Raw genomic sequence first — 21502 nt, forward strand, 5'->3', positions numbered from 1 at the left:
GGTGGCAGATCCTAGTGTCTGCTTACCCATTATCTGTCCCCCCTTCACTACCAGCAAACCCATGTGGTTCTGAGGTGGCTGCCTTAGAGGTTTCTCTGAGGAAGGGCAGCACTGTTCCCTGGCCACAGGAGGAAGAGTAGCCAAGCACTTATACACCTTCCCCATGCAGGAGACAAAATCCCAGCTCAGGGAAGCTGAACGACTATCAGTTGAAATCACTCTGGAAAGGGTTTTCCTGCATAATAGTAAGGGAGTCTCAGAAAGAAATCTTTTTTCTCATGGGTCTGTGGCAGTCCTCTTTCAAGTACAAGAAATTGCCATTCTCACACTGAAAAATACCAACACCTGACTCTATGAAGTATGAACTGCTGAATTTATCCAATCCTCGAACCTACTGATGTCTTATTACATGAGAAAATACGCTTCCTATGGTTGAAGCCATTTTAGCTGGATTTAATATAATCACAGCTGAAAATATCCTGATATATCATGTCTGTGGATGAGCAGAACACACAAAGGCCATCAGATGGATCCAACCCCTCCAGATGCACAGTACTCTCCAGCCACAATACAATGAGCTGTCACTTAGATTGGAAGGCTTTCTTCTGGATGCTCTCTTGGGTTAGAAAATGCCACTTCAGCCCCACTCACAATAACTATGAACACAGTAGCTATGCAGACTTCCTTCCCCTACAGAACTGACTAGTGCCTTTCTTTCAGTGCCGAACTTCTCTTTTCTGCCTGACAAACCATCTCTAATACAAAACTACTTCTCCCCACCTGACCACAAGGAATGATGCACTACTTACCATGTACACACAGTTTCCCCAGAACCCTGAGAGTAAGACACAGACTAGCAGGATACTTTCCCTCCACACACTTCAGTATGTATCTCCTAAGAACACCCTTTTATAGAACAAGAGTACATTTGTCAAATCCAGAAAGTATAACATTGAGCATATAAATAATATACTGCCCTTACTCAAATTTTGTGGTCCCAATGTCACATTCATTTTCCTGATCAAGATCCAATTCAGAATCCCATTGCATTTAGTTATCCTGTCTCGAGTATCTCATACCATTCAAGAAAGCTCTTCAGTCTTTGTCTCCCATAACTGACATTTCTGAAGAGTGGAGACCAGTTGTTTTGTAAACAGTTCCTCAATTTGGGGTGCCTCTTTAAGACCTGTCATTGTGATTATACTGGAAAATAACCCTGGATTGAGCAGACAGCTCCATGACAAAGCACAGGTGGTACCCAGAGGACTGCCCCACTACTGCAGGTCTGTCCACAAGTTTTATGCTATGTTGTCCTGAATTTGGAGATTTATTAAGGTCTCCAGATACAAATCACACCAAAGAAAGTTTTTTTTAAAAAATTCCCCCACCATAACTAACATTCTGTCTGCTGCCTTCCAGGCTTTGTCCACATGCATACACACTTTCCACTCAGCATTCTTCAAATACATGTTTTTTTTTAATGTAGTGCTCCTTAATCCATGAACATGAAAATGAAATTTCATCCAAACCAGAAAGTAGAGCACCAAGATAGAGATCCTTTCCTTAATATTTGCTTGGAATGGGGATGAAGAGTATGTGTAAACTAGAAGCAAACACTCCAAATATTTCATACTTATAGAGTCTGGAACAACCTGCAGAATTTTCCAACAGGCCCTTTTAAGCATCCTCTTCTCCAAAGAGAGGGTGTCAAGCCAAAGAACAGAAGACAACCCCAAAAGAATAGTTAGGTAAACCTGCAGGGTCAGGTCAGGGCCCCTAGCTAGATGTAGGACAACAGAAAAGTTGAAAGCAGGAGTTCAGATCCTGACTTAATAACTGGTCATGGATCCTTGAGCAAACTGCTTCATCTCTTCATCATATTACCCTCATCTATAATGCAAGGATAATATTCCAGGGTCACATGGTAAAAGTTGGACTAAAACATCGTACGTCATAGATAGTGGTTATTTTATAATGTCCTAAAGAACAATTTCACTCCCAAAATTTCTCACCTTTAAAAATCCACCCATCAAGGGCTAGGATGTAGCTCAGTGGTAGTGTCTGCCTAGCATGCCAAGGCTCTGGGTTTAATCCCCAGCACTGGAAAAAAAAAAAAAATTCACCCATCAACCTACCACTCTCAGATCTACCAGTTTTCATTTATGCTTATTCTAGTCCTTACCAAATGCATGGGCACTTTTTATAGCTGGGTACTTTTCTTGGGCTAGTGTTTTAGCTTGAGTTTTGACTGGTCTGTCAAATTATGTCCACCTTGATAGACTTTCCTCATCCTTATTTCAGTCCAAACATCAAAAACTATTTGGGTACAGTAAGAGTTGATTAATTCCTAGATATTCATCCACCAGTCCAAACACATACAAAATACACTAGGTGTGTTTTTTTAAAAAGACAAGACAGAGTGAAGGGAGATCAGCAGAGTAGAGGAAAGGGACCAGGAAAAGGGAGGAGAGCAAGAAAAGAGGAAACAGAAGAAATGACATTGGCCAAATTATACTGCTATATTGTGAGTATATATGAATATGTAACAACATATCCCACCATTATGTGCAACTGCAATGCACCAATAAAAAAGTGATGGAAAACAAAGACAAGACAGGCTGCATACCTACCCTCAATATTACTCTTCTTTTATAGATATATATATGTATATATATAGATAGATAGATAGATATTTTTTTAGTTGTAGGTGGATACAATACCTTTATTTTACTTTTATGTGGTGCTGAGGATCAAACCCAGGGCCTCATGCATACAAGGTGAGCACTCTACCACTGAGCCACAACCCCAGTCCCCTAAATATCACCCTTCTTCCCATAGCTTTTCCCTATACTCTTGGTTCAAAAAATTGACAAGAGAGAGTTAAGAAGGCAGGTCAGGATATTGCAACATGCACAGGGATGCTTTCTACACACCAGTGTCCCAACACGTAGACTGAGCAACAGCAATCTGAGTCATCGGAAGTTCCTCAGATTCAAGATGAAAGCTAGTACTTCCAATCCAGGGTAAATTCCCATCACTCTGCCAATCACTAGAGCCCTGAGAGAATGCAAAGCTGAAGATGCACAGATCACGGTCACCCTGCTTTCAGGACTGTTGCCCTTGGCAGGACACTTCCTGGTCACACACCAAATACCAAATACCACCTGTCACACTTCCATGGTTAGTGACAAAAATATTCTCTCTTCTGGAGCTTCCTGACCACTAATTTGGAGTTCACCCCTCTCATTACACTACATCTTCCCAGTTTCTGGGGAAGTCTAATGAGGAAAGAGGAAAATTTAAGGGTTTAGAAAAGAGAAAGTCATAACCAACCCAAGACAATAAAGGACATTTCACTGCTAGCTGGGAAACCCAAACCAATAGTCTACACACAGAAATCCTGCTCTGATGATGACCACTTCTGAACACTGAAAGATAAATGACCTCCCACATGAGCTGTGAGGCCGTTCTTTATCATGATCAGAATTTAAATCTTTCTTTTTTGGTAGTGGGGACTGAACCTAAGGGCACTTTACCCCGAGCTATGTATCTCCAGTCCTTTTTTTATTTTGAGACAGGGTCTCACTAAGTTGCTTAGGATCTTGCTAAATTGCTAAGGCTGGCCTCAAATATGTGGTCCTTGAACTTGTGATATTTCATCTTAAACAAGGAACAAATTACTATCAGATACTTGGGGAAAAAAGCTTCTCATTTTACAGAAATATGCATCAGGAAAAATGAACACAGTCATGCAACCCTGGTGGTCCTAGTTTTTTGGGAGGCTGAGAGGGAGCGACTCACCTGAGCCCCAATTCAAGGCCAGCTTGGGCAACACAGAAAGACTCCATTTCAAAACAACAAAAACAAAATCACCAGGTGAGTAGCTACGTCAATCTGTCCAGTCAAAAACATATGAAAACAGTTTCAAATGCACCAGCCAAAAAAATCATTCATAAAACATACCTTTCTTTAGTTTTCTGAAGTCTCCTCTTTCTATCTTAAGACCTTTATCCTTTGAATTACATTTGGGGCCCCAACTTCTCTATATTACAGAATTGGTTTTAATATCAAATCATGGACAAACCATTCTATTATATCTTCTAACTGGCCAGAAGTATGAACTCCTGTACTCTACAGACATACTGAAGAAATTAAAATTATACTACCAATTTCATATGCAAACTCAGGAAGGCATAAATTCCATGGAAGCAGGGATGCTGGCTACCTGGCTCCTCACTGTCTACTTGGTAAAGTACTTAGTACGTACTAATAAGTATGCATACTGAGTGTATCAGGCACTCAATAAGCATCTATGTGCTAAATGAACGTGTGAATTATTGAGAAAATCACCAGTTATGGTGGAAACATACACTATATCATTTTAATAAGTTGCTCCCCTAGCTAGTCAAAGATATAAAGTGGGAATCACTTATTAGTACATTCTGAAAACAGAAACAAAGAGAATTAAATAATGAATTCTCTTGGAATGTTACACTGTTTTAACCATCTGCCTCTTTACCCCTCTATCTTCCAGGGGACCGTTCTGGAACATTTTGCTTTACAGCTATACCTCAGCATCAATGAAAACTGATGCAAAGATTATATGTAGTAAGAAATGGTAGCGTAAGAAATAAACTACAGACAAGTTTTGATGCCATTTTGTTGTGTGTTCACATTTTTCTACTTACAAGAGTCTGAAACTCCCTTCCCACAAGTATGTTTTCTCTCCACCCACTCCTCATTTCTCTCTAGCATCCCTATTCTCTGTGAAAAAAATGGTCTGCTTTCTTCAGAGTTTTTCAGAGTTCTTTCAGTTTTCTTTTGGCATTACTAGTACTATAAGTGACTATTCAAATGCTTCTCTTAAATCTTTCAAGACTGAGCATTTTCACCCTGGAAAAACTTACAAGAAGAATTTTTAATTCCTAAGTCTCCACTGGACACAAAGTGAGGTAAGACATAACATTCATTAGCTGAATGCAGCCAATCCACAATCTACAAGTTTCAAAACATCATGTTTGTATATGATAAAACATGCAATTTTTACTTGTCAGTTTCAAATTTTGATACTCCCCAAAAAAACACAAAACTGGATCTCACAAGGGTCTGGCATGCTGAGAAGCTCATATCTGAAGACAGAAGAGCAGACGTTTTCACAGGGTTACAATTCTTAGACAACTTGGAGACCATACTGGACTTTGTCAGTACATCTATCAAGATCTTACTAATTAGACAACATGGAAGTGCTACCTGATGCACTAAGAGGAGACTTGGTCTGCATTTCAGATCACAACTGTCATTACTGCTGCGGCCTCCCTGTCCTGCATGTGCTTTTCTCAGGGAGAAAACAGAAAGCAGCACCTGTCCTGCAGGGCAGTGAATTAAAGAACTCCATCCTGCAATGTGTACATGGCACTCAGCACCAAGTCACAAGCTCATCTCTCAAGACAACTGAGGACTAAGGAAAATGCCTGTCAAGGACCGGGCACCCATGCTGGGTACAAAGTGGGTACTCAAAAACCACTTCATCTTTGTGGCACAGCCCTGCTATTATCTTCAGCTTTGATGACCTGTAGCAATTCTGGTAGAATTAAACCCTATTTTCTTTGAAAATTCTTAGGGATTCTACAAATATATAATGGAATAACTCCCCAACAATGGAGAATGAAAACACAAAGGAGAGGGAGAATAAGAGAAAGAACTGTTATATTAGCATTTATGCCACTATAAGTAAGTACTATGTAGGCAATTAAACTAAGTTCCCAAAAGACATATAACTTTTTTTTAATAATACTATTAGGAAATAATTAAAGCAAATTCCTTCTAAAATCTTCTGTAATTCAGGCTTCTTTTATGCAGATACACCACCCACTAATTAGTACAGAATAATGAGGTTTTACTTCATTCTGAAGAGTGATCTAATATGAGCAAAAAAAGTCACACCCCTCCTCCCTGGACCTCACTAAGCCACTGGAGGTTGGCTCCACTTGGCTGGATAGTCACTGACACTACCCCCTGCCCTGGCCCCCGCAGTGGGTCTTTCCTCTGGGAAGGACTGACTTGGACTGAGACTCGACTAGAAGTCTACCTCCCTTGAGAGTCATAATCTAATTGAGGAAGACAACCCATAGACACCTAGTCACAAACTTAAATTGATAACACACGTTATCATATTTCTCAGCCAAGTGGAATGGGGTAAAGATTCACGAAGACGTCAAATAACAGGCAAACTCCGAGTAGAAAATGAAGGAAAGAACACTGAGAAAGAAGAAAGAAGGTTCCAAACAAGGCAGGAATGTTAAGACAGCAAGCTAAGTAGTCATAAGTTGGTTACTTTGCTATGGTGAATTTCAAGGAAAAGATTTCCAAGATCTCAGGATCCACACACCTGATCAGGTAAAAGATTCTCTAAAAAGGAATGGACTTCTGGAGAGGATCATTGCAACTGTCCATCCAAACACTGTTCCACAGACAAAGCATAGCAGATGACAGACAATAAAGCCCAACCCCTAGCCTGCAGCGTAAACTTAAGTGCTGTGCTGAAGGCTGAACATTTCAACTTATTAAACCTGAGTGTACGGCTAAACTATGGGATGAATGTCATGTCCCAAAAGGATCCACCTAGGGGTGCTCTTACATGGAAACCTGTCCAGCAGGTACACTTAAATCTTTAAAATACAGAGCTAGACTGTTTGAAGGGAGTGAAGGAAACTAAGCTAAGATACCAGGTGAAACTCACTGAAAAGCAACTACTGAACCTTAGAAGCTAAAATGTAAGTCAGGGGGAAATACCTGATCTATCAAAAAATACACTTTATACAATTTTCAAGAATCACCTGACTTGGGAAAGGTAAACTCTACTTCATGTGATCACTTACTATCAGAACTTCAGTATTTTGTTTTTTTCATTGTCTGATGTGCTTCCTGGCCACTCTGCATCAGGTACCAGGAAACCTTGCCTCACTGAATGCTGACCATTCATCTTTTGTTCAGGAATCCAAGATGGACACAACTGAAAGTGCTCTGTTATACTGGACTCTAAACCATGCCACCTGGAAATGTACTGGGCCTTCTATTTTTATTCTGTACACTTTTCATTCTGTACACTGTCAGAGAGAAAGTGCCATTCTCAGACAGCTGCAACAACTTAAGTTTCCCAGGCATGGTGTGTGTGCTGAAGGATGGACAAAGCTGCACAGGTAACAGGGTGAAACAGAGGACGGTTGTCACAGTAAATGACCTTTCAGCCCCTACAAATCACTCCAATTGTCTAGGACAGGAACAGCAGAAAGGCCTCATTATTCTTTCTTGACCATGGCTGAGAGAGGCACCAAGACCCCACTTCAGCACTATCATCAGCTGCCTGCCTACTCTGCAACTTAGTAAACTGTTGGGGGAAAGGATTATCCTGGTAAAACAGTACTGGAGAATGAGGAAAGGCTGAGCTAGAATGTACCTCCTGCAGAGCAGGCCCAGGACCTCAGATGCCCTGGTCAAACATCAGGACAAGCAAGCAGACTTGGTGGACCAGGTCTTTGGGCCAAAAACTTGTGAGCTATAACAGGCAGGCAGGAGCACCAAGTCAGGAGAAAGGGGGAAAGTGCATTCTGAACATGAACATAAACTTAGGTGACAGCATAAGGAAACGTATACACTATTTCAAAGCCAAAAATAGAAAATCCATGCCTTAAGTTCAAAAGCACCCCACTAAAGATAAATCAGAAAAGACTACATGACACAAAATGATGAAGAATCCCCAGGGGAAGTGCTAATTACTAGACTATGTTAATAAAGAATACATAAAACCTCCAATGATGCTTAAACAGAGCACAGGTGTGCTACTTTTAAGACTTTGCCAATGTACAAGCTTTTGGAGGAAAGTTTGGTGAAATCAAAATTACAAATGTATATGTCTTTTAACCATGAATTCCATTTTTAGGAATTGTTATATACATGTACAGTTAACTTCACAGGGCTATTCTTTATAGCACTGCTTGAGAGAGGACAAGACTGGAAATAACCCAAGTATCCATTAGCGGAGCCAATAAAATCTGTGATGGCACAGTTCATACAACAGAATACCAGAATACTGTTAAGACACAAAGTTCTCCCTGTGCCAACATCTAAGGTCATGTGCACAGCAGCTACCTCAGTTTGCAAGGAAAAGGCAGGAAGGGGAAAGAGGAAGAAAACGAAGACAACAGTATGTGCTGGAACACAGATCTACGCTGGAAGGGAGCAAGAACTAGTACATGGGTGACATGGGCAAACAAGGTGAGAGGTAGTGAAGCCCTCAAAAGCAGACCTAGAATTTTTGAGCCATTTACTAAGTAGTAAATGAAACTGCTGTTTTAAGAGGCAACCCCCTCCTCTGGGGTGTCCAGACCCAGATTATTAGTTTCAGCACCTGGTGAGAACATCTGGAATAGTCCCAGTTGCTCCAGTTTCCAGCAGAAGTGTTGGTTTGCAGTTTGAGGATAAAATCTTAAATGGGTTCACTACTAGCTTAAAATACTCTGGTGTTCACACAAGCTTAGAAGGCTGGAAAAGAAAAAAACACTTTAAAGATGGACTTTCTTTTTTTCTAAAGGAACATGACAATCTACATGTAACATTCTGTACCCAAAGTAGTAGCAGAATAAGTGTTTCTCACCTTCAAAAATCTGACATCATTTCAAAATACTCAAACAGTGGTTAGCTGTCAGGACTTGTAGTTTCCAGAACATCAATGAAAACCCTCTTATAAAAAGATTCTGTTAAAAATGGAGCTTGCAAAAAATAAATAATAAAACAATCATACAAAACAAATTGGAGTTTGCTCATGTACATGTATGACTGCATGACCAATGTGATCCTAAAATATGTATAAGCAGAAAAACGAGACTACACTCTTTATGTATGATGTATCAAAATGTATAAATGCATTCTGTCATGCACAACTAATTAGAACAAATAAAATTTTTAAAAAAAGGATGTTCTGATTTGGATTTGTTTTTAACTAGGTTTTCATTAGACTTGTGAGTGTGTCTGCTTGTGTTTTAAATGGTGGAGACTGAACCCCCATAATCTCATGCACGCTAGACAAGCATTCTACCACTGAAAAATATCCCTAGTCCAGATTTTGGTTTTTTAAAAGAGCACTTGCAAGAATATAAAACAAAAGATAGAAAAGCCCCAAATACTCAGTTCCTCAATTTCCTGAAAATATCCAGAGTTTGTCATCTGAAAATTTTTTACATGGTATACACATTAGCATATATCTTCTTACTCCTGGAAAAGGATCTGTTAGCACCTTTGTTCCACCCTGACTTTTTATTCAATTATTCTCAAAATTCCTGACCTCAGTAGTACCCATCCCTTTCCCTTTCCATCTTTCTGCAAAGGCAGGGGGCTCAATCTCTTTTCAGGTGGAGCCTCAATTATTCAACCCTCTCTCTTCAACAGGATTTTGGTGTCATCTTTGGTGTCAACAATCTCAAGATTAATTACTAAATTAATGAAAAGGTCTGAGGTTAATATGAATGTTCTTCCAGAGCCTACCAAACAAGAAACTGATTTTCACTCTGCTTGGTATAGGTTGTTAAGCTACAGATATCTGTATATCAACTAATAAGTCGGGTTTTAAGACTCTCTTCTGGAGCAAAGAAAGCATAAGCATACCACTAGTGTGAACTGGCTGCATGACACACATTTTGGTAACAGTAACAAAACCCCTAACATCTGAGATGACACGAAATTCGTTTTTTTAAATCTTCAATTCTTCCTACTTATACAGTGTAGTGAAAACACTAAAATTATTTTGTTATTTACCTAAGTACAGCACCAAAACACTTCACCTTTAAAGTAGGATTTGGAATGAAGTGTGTACTTCTGATACTAATACTTCTAATAGTTCTAAGATATCTATCAGTCCAAAATGCACTCAGAGTAGAACATCACATAGGAGCTCTTTGGGTAAACAGTATGCTGAGACTGCATTTGCTCAGTGACACACAGCACATCTCCAGGATGAGACCTGAGCCAACAGTTGAGGCGGGCTGCTGTGAGAAGGGGTAGGTGATTCCAGAGACCGACAGGAGGAAGGCTTTTCACCAAGTTGTTTTTTTTTTTTTTTTTTTTAATTTTGAACCACATGAATATATTATGTGTTCGAAAAGAAGCTTTTTAACATTTTTTAAAAATTCTACCTGTTTGCACAAAAATTCCATAACATCTTCAATATAACCAGTAATTCTAATTTTTTTTTTTTTTTTGGTACCAAGTATTAAATTCAGGGGCACTCAACCACTGAGCCACATTCCCAGCCTATTCTATATTTTTATTTAGAGACAGCATCTCACTGAGTTGCTTAGGGCCTCGCTTTTGCTGAGGCCGGCTTTGAACTCACGATCCTCCTGCCTCAGCCTCCCAAGCCGCTGGGATTACAGGCATGCACCACCGCACTCCACCCGCCTTATTCTGATTCTTAAACTGCTTTCATGGGACTCTTTTCCTCCCAAAAGTTGGATTAGGGGCAGGGAGGCAGTTGTCAATCCTCTGCAGATCTGAGCTTGGATGGAAAAGTACACTTTGGAAAAAGCTGATACATGTCTGGAAAACAAATCAGTCAGTGCCCCCGCCCCCTAGTCACTATGGGCAAGGTCAGTCAGTATTCCAAAACTGTGTTTGTTCTTTAAGCTCTAAAAGACCTAAACTCCCTGGTCTGACATTCAAGCCTCCTGCTGACCCTACTTCACACCTCCAGATGCCCAACCTGCCTCCTTAAAATGAGCTCCCATGTCCCCTCTCTGCCAAGTTGCCCACCCAGCCTGAAACACCCAGCTCCACTGGACAGACACTGACCTCCATTTGAATGATAAAAGACACTGGAGGGGACTACCAGTCAATTCTGAGTTCTATGAGGCAAGAGAAGCTTCTGCCACCACTGTTATCACCACAACCCAATAGAATGACCCACACATAATACACACAGAAATATTTGTTAAATGAAATAGTAAAGTAGTAGAGTTGATACTGGATCCCAGGCCCAATCAACTCCCCCAGGGCAGGACTATGCCATCAGTCTCTTACCTTCACAGAGGCAACAGGAAGCTGCCTAAATTTTGGTGGCCCAGTGAACATAAACCAAAAGCAAACTGATGTTCATAAAAACTATGAAAACAACAATCAAGAGATTACAGCTCCAGACCTTCACACTTGCTATCTATGCCATTCCCTATGCCCAAAAGTACCACCTGCCATCTCCTCTTTAGCCTTAGGCTTCAGTCCTTCCACATTCCAGGAGGCCTCCTAAGGCCCTTCAGAATAGGTTTAGTACCTGTCCTGTACACTGCCATGCTCAATGCCTCCTCTCTGAAGTCACACCTGATTATAGTTGGCTGCCCAGGAACTGTCTTTTCCCGAACCACAAGAAGGCAGAGTCCAGGCCTGTGATGTCCCCACTAGATCATCAGGGTCCACACAACTGTTTACAAAATATTTTCTGAATGAATAACCATGAAGAGAGTAACTAAAGCTATGAAAATTCTGAAAATGTCTTCCATAAAGAGCACTTCTTATTATTCATGCAGTTCATAATTATCTTAGAGGAAAAAATTCAGCTAACAGGAGAAGCACATGTACTTAGAACTGTACTAACATAGTAGTCACTATGCACATGGGGCTATTTAATTAAAATTTTTTTAAATTTAAAATTTAGTTCCTGTAGCATACCAGTCACATTTCAAGAAACAACGACAAACGTGGTTCATCATTCCATTCTTCAGTGGTGCAAACACAGAATATGTCCACTGAGACAGACAGTACTACTGGCCAGTGTGGACCCAGAGATTATCACCAATGTCATCTCTCAAACAAGAGCAATGCCCAGATCTCCTCTGGCTGTTGAGAAGAAATGCTTTTTCTTCACATACCAAAGACTAAGAAAGTCATCAGTGAGAACTAGAACACTGACTTCTCCTTCTATCACTGGAATGGTTTCCTGAAGATTTTTCAAGATAAGTTAAACTATGGACATGTCTTGCTCTTCAAACAAAACCCAATGCTCACAGCAGTAGAGGAAAACCAAAATGACACAGAAAACCTGTCAACATTTTATGCCTTTGGTTTAGTTCCACTAAAGGTTATTTACTAAAGGTTTAAGATTAAGTATAAAGATAGCCACAAATTAGGAGGGAAATTCTGTGTCCATCATGGGATAATTTCTACTAGTAAAAAACAAAACAAAACAAAAAACATAAAGAACCACACCTAAAATATCTAGGATAATGGAAAAAAGAATAACCTCCACTGAAAGAACTTCCCATTTTCGAATGTGGAGGAAAAGGAAATTCTCACAACTTAGCCTGCAGCAGAATCCACTCCTCTTGGGATTAGTGAGAGCCAAACCAAAGAGGAATAAAGTCTTGCTGGCACTCCTTTCAACCGGTCAACTTGACCAAACTGGACAGTGATTCCAAAGTCATTCTCTCCTCTGACTCTGCTTTCTAAAAAGAAAGATGATTTTTACCATATCTCTGTACTTGTTTTTTCTTTCACTCTAAGTCTTAACCTAAAATAAATCAAGTCCTTGTTCTGAAACAACAACTAGAAAAAGTTCCATTTAGTTAAGATGTCAATTTTCCATGAAGAACAGTTGAACTGTCAACACAGATCAATTAAGGTAAATCAAACTATTGCCAATCTTGTAGGATTCCTGAATCTTAGCTCTTAATTCATTCTTTTGCAAACTGGAAACTGAAACTGCACTAGAGCTGGGTACTAGAAGCAAAACAGGCAGGGGCAGTAGCTTCCTATTCACTGTTTCAGCATGAAGCTTCTACAGGTCTGGTTCTAGCTTAGGTCCTCACATATATTATCCCAATCCTCACTGGCCCAAAAAGTAGGTGATGTCTGATATTTTCCCACACAAATGAACAATAATAATGGCTGTCTCAATAGGCTGTATGCCAGGCACCATAGTAGCCCAGCATACACAAAGTTAATCAAAGCAGGCAGAAGCGGAGTGCAGCAGCAGCAGAAACATCTCCCCCCCCTCATACACACACACACACACACACACACACACACACACACACACACACACACACACACACATTCACGCATCCATGGGCACATGACCCTTGTCCCCCAAAGCTCAAATATGAAGCCTTTGGCCTTTGGCCTGTCATGAGCAGCTAGGCTGGGAGCTGGGCTTGTGCGTCCACCAAGCTGCAGCTAGGACTCCCTCCCAAGTACCGCGCTGTGCACTCCCAGTATAAAAAGCTCTGACATTTCCTTCAACTCTGAGTCATGCTTACGAGGTTCTACTTTTAATCAGGCGACAAATACTCAAAATATTTTAATCCAAAGGAATTGGGTCAAGCTCTTGTAGTCCATAATTGTCAAAGCAAACCCTAATTATTAGGTTTCTATAGTTCCTTAGGAGTCATCATTCAGTTTGTAATCAAAGACCAAAATCTGCTTTGCTGAAATGTTGTACAAGCCTTCTCCACAGGCTGTCATAAAGAAAAGCTGCTTATTTTTCTCGATATTTCACTGGATAGTCTAACTATAAAGTTAAAACATGTACAGGTGGTGCAGTTTGGGTAAGAAAAATCCTAACTAGTTATGGGGAAGGAGGAGAAGCTTAAATACTATAAAGAAAACTTGTGCCAAAACAGAATTGTACAATCCCATTACATAGTTCATTTTCTGTGATTATAGATTACTTAAGTTCAAAAGACTGATTTAGATGCAGCTCCAAAAAGTATCTACTATCCAATAAGGAACATAAGTACAATAAAGTAAATTAGAAAGACTAACAGAGGTAGCAGATGGAACACCCAGAGCTCAGGGAAGGGAGGAAGGGAGGCAAAGGTACTCAAGAGCAAGTATTCACCACTAGATTTTACTGTTCTTGGGGATGGCCGGACTAAACACTCCTTTGATTAATGTAAATGAAACATGGGGAGGGGAAACGTCACCGAGGTCAATAGCCAACACTTAACTTAAGGATAAATTTTAAAAAGAATTCAACTTTTAGACAGAGTTCAAAAATAGTCTTGCTTCCTAAATTTAGAACCAGAAAACACCCTGAAGGCAGTTTTCCAAAGGCAGCAACAGTCATTCTCTACATGGTCTAAGAACTTTAACAAGGGCAAGGGGAACTTTGCTTACTTCCACGTCTTCCCTCCAACCTTTTATAAACACCACACTTGGACCCCTTTGAGAAGGTCCAAGCTCTAATGCAAGAATGTCCACTCCAGGAAGTTCCTGCAGGACCCTGTGTTCCCTCTTCCAGCACTTCCCAGAGAGAGTGGAATATGTGAAAGCTTAGTACCTGTGGGGCACTGGTGCAATGCTTAATCCTAATCAGTGTCGGAGTTCTCCTGAACGCCATGAATACAGAGCGTAGATCTCTTCCCCACTTGAAGCAGGAGCTATGGACAGGCCACACCAAAGCCCATGGAAGATGGATATATTCTAAAGAGGAGGGATGCACACACAGAGAGAAGGTCTTAGTGGCCTGAAGAGAGCACAGGGCACATGTGCTTAAGCCAGAGGGCATGCCCAGGAGTGTTAGGGCTTCCCAGAGACTGTCTGGGACAACCAGAAGAGGACTTAGAAGAGGGTCAGAATCTGTAGTGACATCCAAGAACAGAAGAGTGTCAGGACCAGGATGCTATTCCCAACCCACAAGGACAAGAAGACAAGCAGGCTTACCCAACTGCCTGCCTGCATAGCAGAAGAGGCTGGAGAGGCAGCAGAGAGAGAAGGGGCACCAAACTACTCAAGGCCCCCACCTCAGCACCCAGCCCTGAACTTCTGCAGGAAATAAATGCAACTCTCTTTGGATTGCTCTTTCTGATTCTGGCATTTTTTACCTGAGTGTGTTTTGACATTCTTTTCTCAAGTTTTGCCACAAGGTCTTATTGACAATGTTCTAAGCTACTGAAGGGAATCTACCAGAATCCTCTGGCACACTGCTATTGCTTAATGGGTATCTCAAATTGAGTTATAATATATACAGCAAGAAACAGAATCACATATTCATTTACTGCTTAAATAGTCCATGAAATGTTTCAGAATTAAGTATTTTCAGAACACATGACATAACTTAAGTTTTTCTAATTTTAAAATTTCATGGCCATCATGTTCTCACTTAAAAAAAAAAAAACACACACACACACAATTGAAATGGAGGCAAAAATCAATGGCACTGATTACGGAATTCCTGTCTGTGCGTGTGGTAAAGGGCTACACAACATATGTGCCTGCAAAAGGGCCTCTGTGGTCACGCAGTCCAGACTACTGTCACCATTTCCAGAATTACTGACCAAAAGATCTCAGTCCAATTGGGTCAGCATGCGTAGCAAGTTGGGTAATGACAAGGCACACCCACTTTCTCTGGTGACTGCAAGTACCAGAAGTCGTTCACTGAGCTCCAGGTCAGGCACTTTCCAGACACCACCCACAGTCCACTTCAGATGCCCTTTGATATGGAAATCATTATGATCTCCATTTTACAGCTGAGGAAACTGAGGCTCAGTGATCTGATGTAATGGGCCCCAAACACACTCCAACCAAAGCACTTCTAGGCCAACCAGAAGGTCGCTGGGTGAGAGCATTCAGGTACAGAACTCAGGATTAGGAAACGAAGGACACCAAAAGTGGTGGCAGCAGCTTAACAGCAAAATCTCTGAAGAAAACTATGAGAACTCTGAAAGACACAAACCTTGTATTCTCCCCCACTGCCTCAGATATTCTGAGGGCATACTGGGCCAGACACTATGCCCAGTACTAGGAAGGTAGCTGCAGGAAAGCTCTACACCAGCTTCTACGTAACTACATACCACCTAGCCTCACAGGAAAGGGAGGACGCTGGGGGCCTGAGCGCACGAAATAGGAGAAATGAGAATACTGTGGAGGCCACTGGGGGCAGCAAAAAGCAAAATGGCCAGCAAAAGAACCAAAAATCTGTTTATGAAGTTACCTGGCTTTTTGTTAAAATTACTTGATTTTAAATGGTGCACAAAACTGTTAAAGAGAAACAAAAGAGACAGAGGAAGAGGCTCCTACTAAACTTCAAAGTGTTCATCTCACCCTACTGCCCCCTGGCTTCACCTCCTGGTGAGTGTCCAGGCCAGCACACAGCAGAGCTCAGAGAACAGCCTAGCACTCTCAAACAGGTTAATCCTACATCACATCAAGGTTATCAAGTAGAGTCATGGCCAAATCTCCTGGACGTCAGTTTTTATAAGTTTAGGAGATGCAGCTATACCCATTCATTTACATACTATCTATGGCTGATTTCTTGCCAAAATGGCAGTGTACAGTAGTTGCAATAAGAGACCAGATGGCCCACAGAGCTAAAAATATGTGCTCTTTGGCCTTTTATAGAAAAAGTTGGCTGGTCCACATATTACGTAAAAAAGGGGTTCTATTGCTAACAAGGTTTGTGAATGGTACAAACTCTAGTCCTTCTCCCAAGGATTCGGTACCCCGCAACACAAGGCGGCTCTGGAAGTCTGCACTGCAGTCCTCAGATAGAACCAAGAGCCTCTGAGCACAACTTTTTTTTTTTTTTTTTTTTTTGAGAAACACCTCTTAGCATGCCCTCTAATTTCCTGGAATACACTTCAAGTGCTGGTTGGAGTAAGATAAAGAGGTGGTGCCCTCACTAATGTGACCCCAAGAACTAGACTGGAAAGCTTTCCTAGTCTTTACAAACTCACAATAAGGTACATTTCATCTAAACAAAGTAAGGCGCACTTCAGTCAAACCATTAACAATTTTGTTTTCAAACACATTAAGTACAAATACAAAATCAGCACTTGTAGAGGCCCAAGTAAAGACATACTTTAACACACAACTGCAAACTCAGACCTTAAAGGTGTAAAAACACAGGTTAACGTACTAAGCATCAACTTCCAACTACAGGATTGAGCCTCAGTTCTTTATAAGTCATTTTCAATTATGTTTAGGAATCAGAATCAACCCTGAGGTTAAGCAAGGAGTGACACCCATCTTCTGCTCTGCCAGAGGCCTCACCCCCACACATAATGCTTCACTCTGCTGGCTTCCACCCATGAGGGGTCAAATCACAGGCATTCTCCCCTCACCAAGTTATTCAAAAATCCCCCCCTTTTTTATTAGAGCATTATAGTTATACACAGTACGTGGGTTCATTTTGACAAACTCCTACAAGCATGGAATCTGATTTACTCCACTCAGTCCCATTCTGACCCCGCTTTTCCCACCCCACCTCCCTCTACTCTGGGAGCTTCTTTTTGTTATTTCTGATTGGTGCTTTCTACATACACATAAAGGTGGAATTCACTGTGGTATATTAGGCAAAGTCATGAGAAGTCCTGGCCCACAAAAGTCTCTAAGAGTTTTTTCTCCCTATTAGGCCAGGACTTGGCAATGAGGTAAAACTTTAGCACTTTTCAATTATCCCCTGCAGCAAATAGATATGTGAGCCCACACAATTCAGATGGAGGATAACACCAGAACCAGAAAAAGGGGATCCATGCTAGAAAAATACACCCTGCTCCCCCAAACCACCTTAGCCAGTTATAAACTTTCTCTATAGGTTTTTAATTAACTGGCTGAAGTGATGGTCCTGAAACGTGCCAAGTACCACAGTCTCCTGGGTTTGTGATTCAAGCAAATTCAATGGTTACAAATGTAGATTTACAAAATAAATATATAGAATTCTAGGTTCTGGTTTTGACCTTTCCTGTAGCTTTAGGCAGATCAACTCTGAAGCCAGCTTCCTCACACCCAGAAAACAGGAGTAGTAGTTTCTTCTCTTCCCACCCAGGACAGAGTGAGGCTCACAGGGAGAAAAGCATTCAGATGCATGAAGTACTGCACATGCAACCAAGATTGTCATCTGCATGAAGTACTGCACATGCAACCAAGATTGTCATCTGGCTCTAAAAGATGTGTGGGCTGGTAACCATATCCACCACAAGTTTTCTTTCAATACACTTCGTTATTGCATTTAAAGGGATTCATAATCTGGTGCAGAGTCGTCCCAGTTACTTAGGAGGCTGAGGTAGGAGGATCACTTGAGCCCAAGAGTTCCAAGCCAGACTGGACAACATAACAAGACCTCATTTCTTTAAAAATTAAATGTTTTCAAAAGAGCATTCACATTATAAAATGTAATTACAACTGCTTAGGACAGGATGAAATACACCTATGCTCCATTTTCACAAAACAATTTTTTAAACTTTTTAAATTGTTTACTTGTACAAATTTTGCCACAATAAAGTCAACCAAAAAAAGAAGAAAGAAGTCTACCACTTGCTCAGGCATTTATTTTTCCTATCCTGTTCTGCATGAATCCCTGTCAAAGGCAGTGGTATGCTGTTTTAATTTGGATGTATTAAAGAAAGAACTAAAATATATAATCAACTACATAGTATGGATAACACAAAATCCCCACTTCTTATTAAAGGGTGCCAAGAAAAGGAAGATTCCATCTGTGACAATGTTTAAGACTTCAATGTACAACTAGAAAATGCTACCTCATCAACATCTGATACCATGAAACTCTGCCACTCTGGAGCTGCTGCTTTAGTGGGTGACAAGTACTGCTTCTTCTTCTTTCTCTTGCTACCCATCTTTGGGGCACATTTTCTCTTTCCACATATTCTCTGCAAGCTCTCCCCAGCCTTCAGTGGTGACTACTGCCTGTACCTAGTGGCAATGGCATTCACCACTCAGAGGCCACTTGGTCCTACTAGAGTACACTGCAGGCAGTGCCCTGGTTGGTAAGCTCCACAAACAGGGCCGAGCTCTTCTCATGCCCACTACCATCCCTACAGTCACACCAGAGGAATACCAATGGCTTCACAGGTTAGTCCCCACAACAGTCTATATTGCTCCTGTTTATCAGGCTCTAAGGCAGGTGTCTTTCTCTCCTTCCAACCCTGCATCTCTTCCCCGGCACAGAGCTCCCCTTCCTCAAACTTGATCTGTTGCACAGGACACAAATCTTGCTCTACCTGGCTCAATAAACTCCTGGAAGCCCAGACATCTCACTAAAAAAAGATTGAGTCCCTCAAGAATGTTACTCTAAGGCTCCTCGGTCCCAACTAACCAAAAGTCTTCACTCCTTTCAATGTACTTAATGTAAACACTTATGCCCTTTATTTGCTTAATATGCATCCTTAAGAGCTCAGTCTGTCTCATTACTGGATGTCTTAGACTACTGGTTACTCCTGAAGGTTTCCCCTTGTTTAAGGTGCTCAATAATGATCTATTCCTTGGGAGTCCACACTAACACAACCTTTCATGATAATGTGATAGTGGTTTATGTGTAACCAAGGACTCAATTTAAATATGATCATTTTAGTTTTTGGATGATTTAAATCAGAGCCATTAAAAATGGTGACTTTTTGTTCCTCATCTGGAAAAGTAAGACTGCCCTGTAACTTTTGAGTCTCAAAACTGGAAAGGAAGGGAGGAAAGTGGTTAACTGTGGAAAGTCCTTTCTGATAAGCTCTACTGTGATTAGTAGCACATTAATAGCTGACCACCCAATAGCAGAAACTGCCCCATCTTTTGGGCTACATCTTGGAAACAGCTGGATGTATACAGTAGTTATAAGAACTTGCCTGGTATTATCTACATTTCATATAATTGAAGATTTCGCACTCAAACATGGTGAGATTAAGGAAGCAAATAAAGTCTGTTCTGCAGAAAAGCATTTTATCTATTGTTTTTCCTTATTTCTCATATCATTACTTAGATTTAAAAAAATTAATGTCAAATTCGACTTTTTACCAGTTGGAAAAAAGGCATTATCAGTGACTTTTACATATCCGAGAATCATTTATTCCTTCTCACTAGTGAACACATTTTAAATTCGACAAGAATCTCCTTTAGACTAATTTAAAAAAAAAAAATCACTTCTCTCATTTCTACATTAACTTAACATTATATGACACCTTTCACAGCTGGATTCCAGGAATTGTATTCACACTGAAGCCACAAAATTCAAGTTTTGTTTCAACAGTAGAAACAGATTTTTTTAATACATTAGTGGCCAGTCACAGAAATAGTTCCAAGTTGAACAGCTGTGTCTAGCGCGAATCTGAAGGCAGCAATGCAATTCAATTTGGACCCATTCATCAGAAACTGATTCGGATGCTGCCACTACAGGACTGTGCTGGAGGAGCCTGGCTGCGCCGAGGTGGCAGCGTTCGCAACAGCGCCGGGTTTCCACCGCAGAGGAGAGCTTCGAAGAGGAAGCAGGACTCGCTGGTAACGTTCCCAGGAACCAGCCCTGGACAACTCAGGGACTGAATGAACTGAGCACGCTTGCACACCTGATATCGTTATCCACGAGAAAGTTTCTAAGGAAACTGCTTAATGAGGGGGGAAAGATGACTCGGTCGATGTACTGCTAATTTTTTGAAAAATAGAAATCATTTCATGTGTGTGTGTGTGTGTGTGTGTGTGTGTGTGTGTGTGTGTATATATAGACATTTTTTTTTTTACATCGACACCGTAAACGCAACGCAAGCTCAAAGGGAGCCTGAAGTCCGGAGGGATTTAAAAAAGTGCCAACTTTCTTTTAAAGTTAGATATGTAAATGAAACACACCACAGACACTTTGATGACATCTTTCTAACCGAGTTTGGGGCTTCGGAAAAGGAACGTCTAGGTGACCCCCCCAGAAAAAAAGTTTTCAAAATAACTGCTCAGCGCTTTCCAAGACGCACCTTCCAAGAAACTTCCCAGTCCGCACTCGGCGGGCTGCAGAGCCCACACGGCGGCCCGACCCGCACGCCGAGCGGCGCCGCAGCCCGCCCGGCCCGCCCGCCGCGGGCGCTGACAGCGCGCCGGCCCCCGCTCACCTGTGCTGTCATTCGCCGAGAAGCCGGGCGAGCTGAGTTTGGCTCGTTTGGGGTTGGGCGGTCCGTCCAGCAAGTTCTCGGCCATCTTCGCCCGCTCGCGGAAGCAGCCCCGCGCGCGGGGCCGGGCGGGGGTCGCGGCTGCTGCGAGCCGGGGCGCGGGGAGCGGGAGCGCGGGCCGGCCGAGGAGGGCGCAGGCCGGGTGGGGGAGGCGGCGGCCAAATCTCAGCCTCAGCAACAGCGCCCCGCAGCGCTCACCGCCCGCCCCCGGCCGCCGCCGCCGCCGCCGCCGCCGCCGCCACCGGCCGCGGCCCCCTCATGCCCTGCCCGCCTCCCGAGCGCGACACTCTGCGGCGGGGGCGCCCCGGCGGCCCGGCCGCCCCCCCGGGCCCGGCTGGCAGCGACGGCGCCCGGCCCGGCGGCTCAGGCGGCGCCCGGGAACATGGTGCCGCCGCCGCCGCCTCACTCCCCCCCCGCGCCCCACTTAATGAACCAGCCCGCGGCCCGACGCCCGGGGGGCTCCGGGCTCCGCCGCCGGCCCGCGGCCCGCCGCCGCCGTGAGGAAAAACAATGCGCCGAACGGGGCCGCCGCCGCGCCGCGGCCCCCCCACCCCGCGCCGCCGCCGCCGCCGCCGCCGCCGCCGCCGCCG

General features: G+C 42.4%; 1 protein-coding gene across 4 annotated transcripts in view; it reads right to left on the minus strand.

Annotated features, from left to right (window-relative positions):
* Nucleotides 1–21081, minus strand: part of CREBBP (CREB binding lysine acetyltransferase) — a 127483-nt gene extending 106402 nt beyond the window's left edge. Inside the window, exon 1 of one of the 4 annotated variants that reach the window (XM_079121342.1) lies at nt 20856–21081. In XM_079121342.1, coding sequence (XP_078977468.1) covers nt 20856–20940 — 85 coding nt within the window. In that variant the 5' untranslated portion in view covers nt 20941–21081. Of the gene's footprint in view, nt 1–2012; nt 2617–20855 lie in introns of those variants that run through there. The other 3 variants (XM_079121344.1, XM_079121343.1, XM_079121341.1) reach the window with 3 other exon arrangements.
* Nucleotides 21082–21502: the final 421 nt, after the last annotated feature.

This window comes from Sciurus vulgaris, assembly GCF_902686455.1.
Source record: "Sciurus vulgaris genome assembly, chromosome: 18".
In the NCBI taxonomy this organism is placed as follows: Eukaryota; Metazoa; Chordata; class Mammalia; order Rodentia; family Sciuridae; genus Sciurus; species Sciurus vulgaris.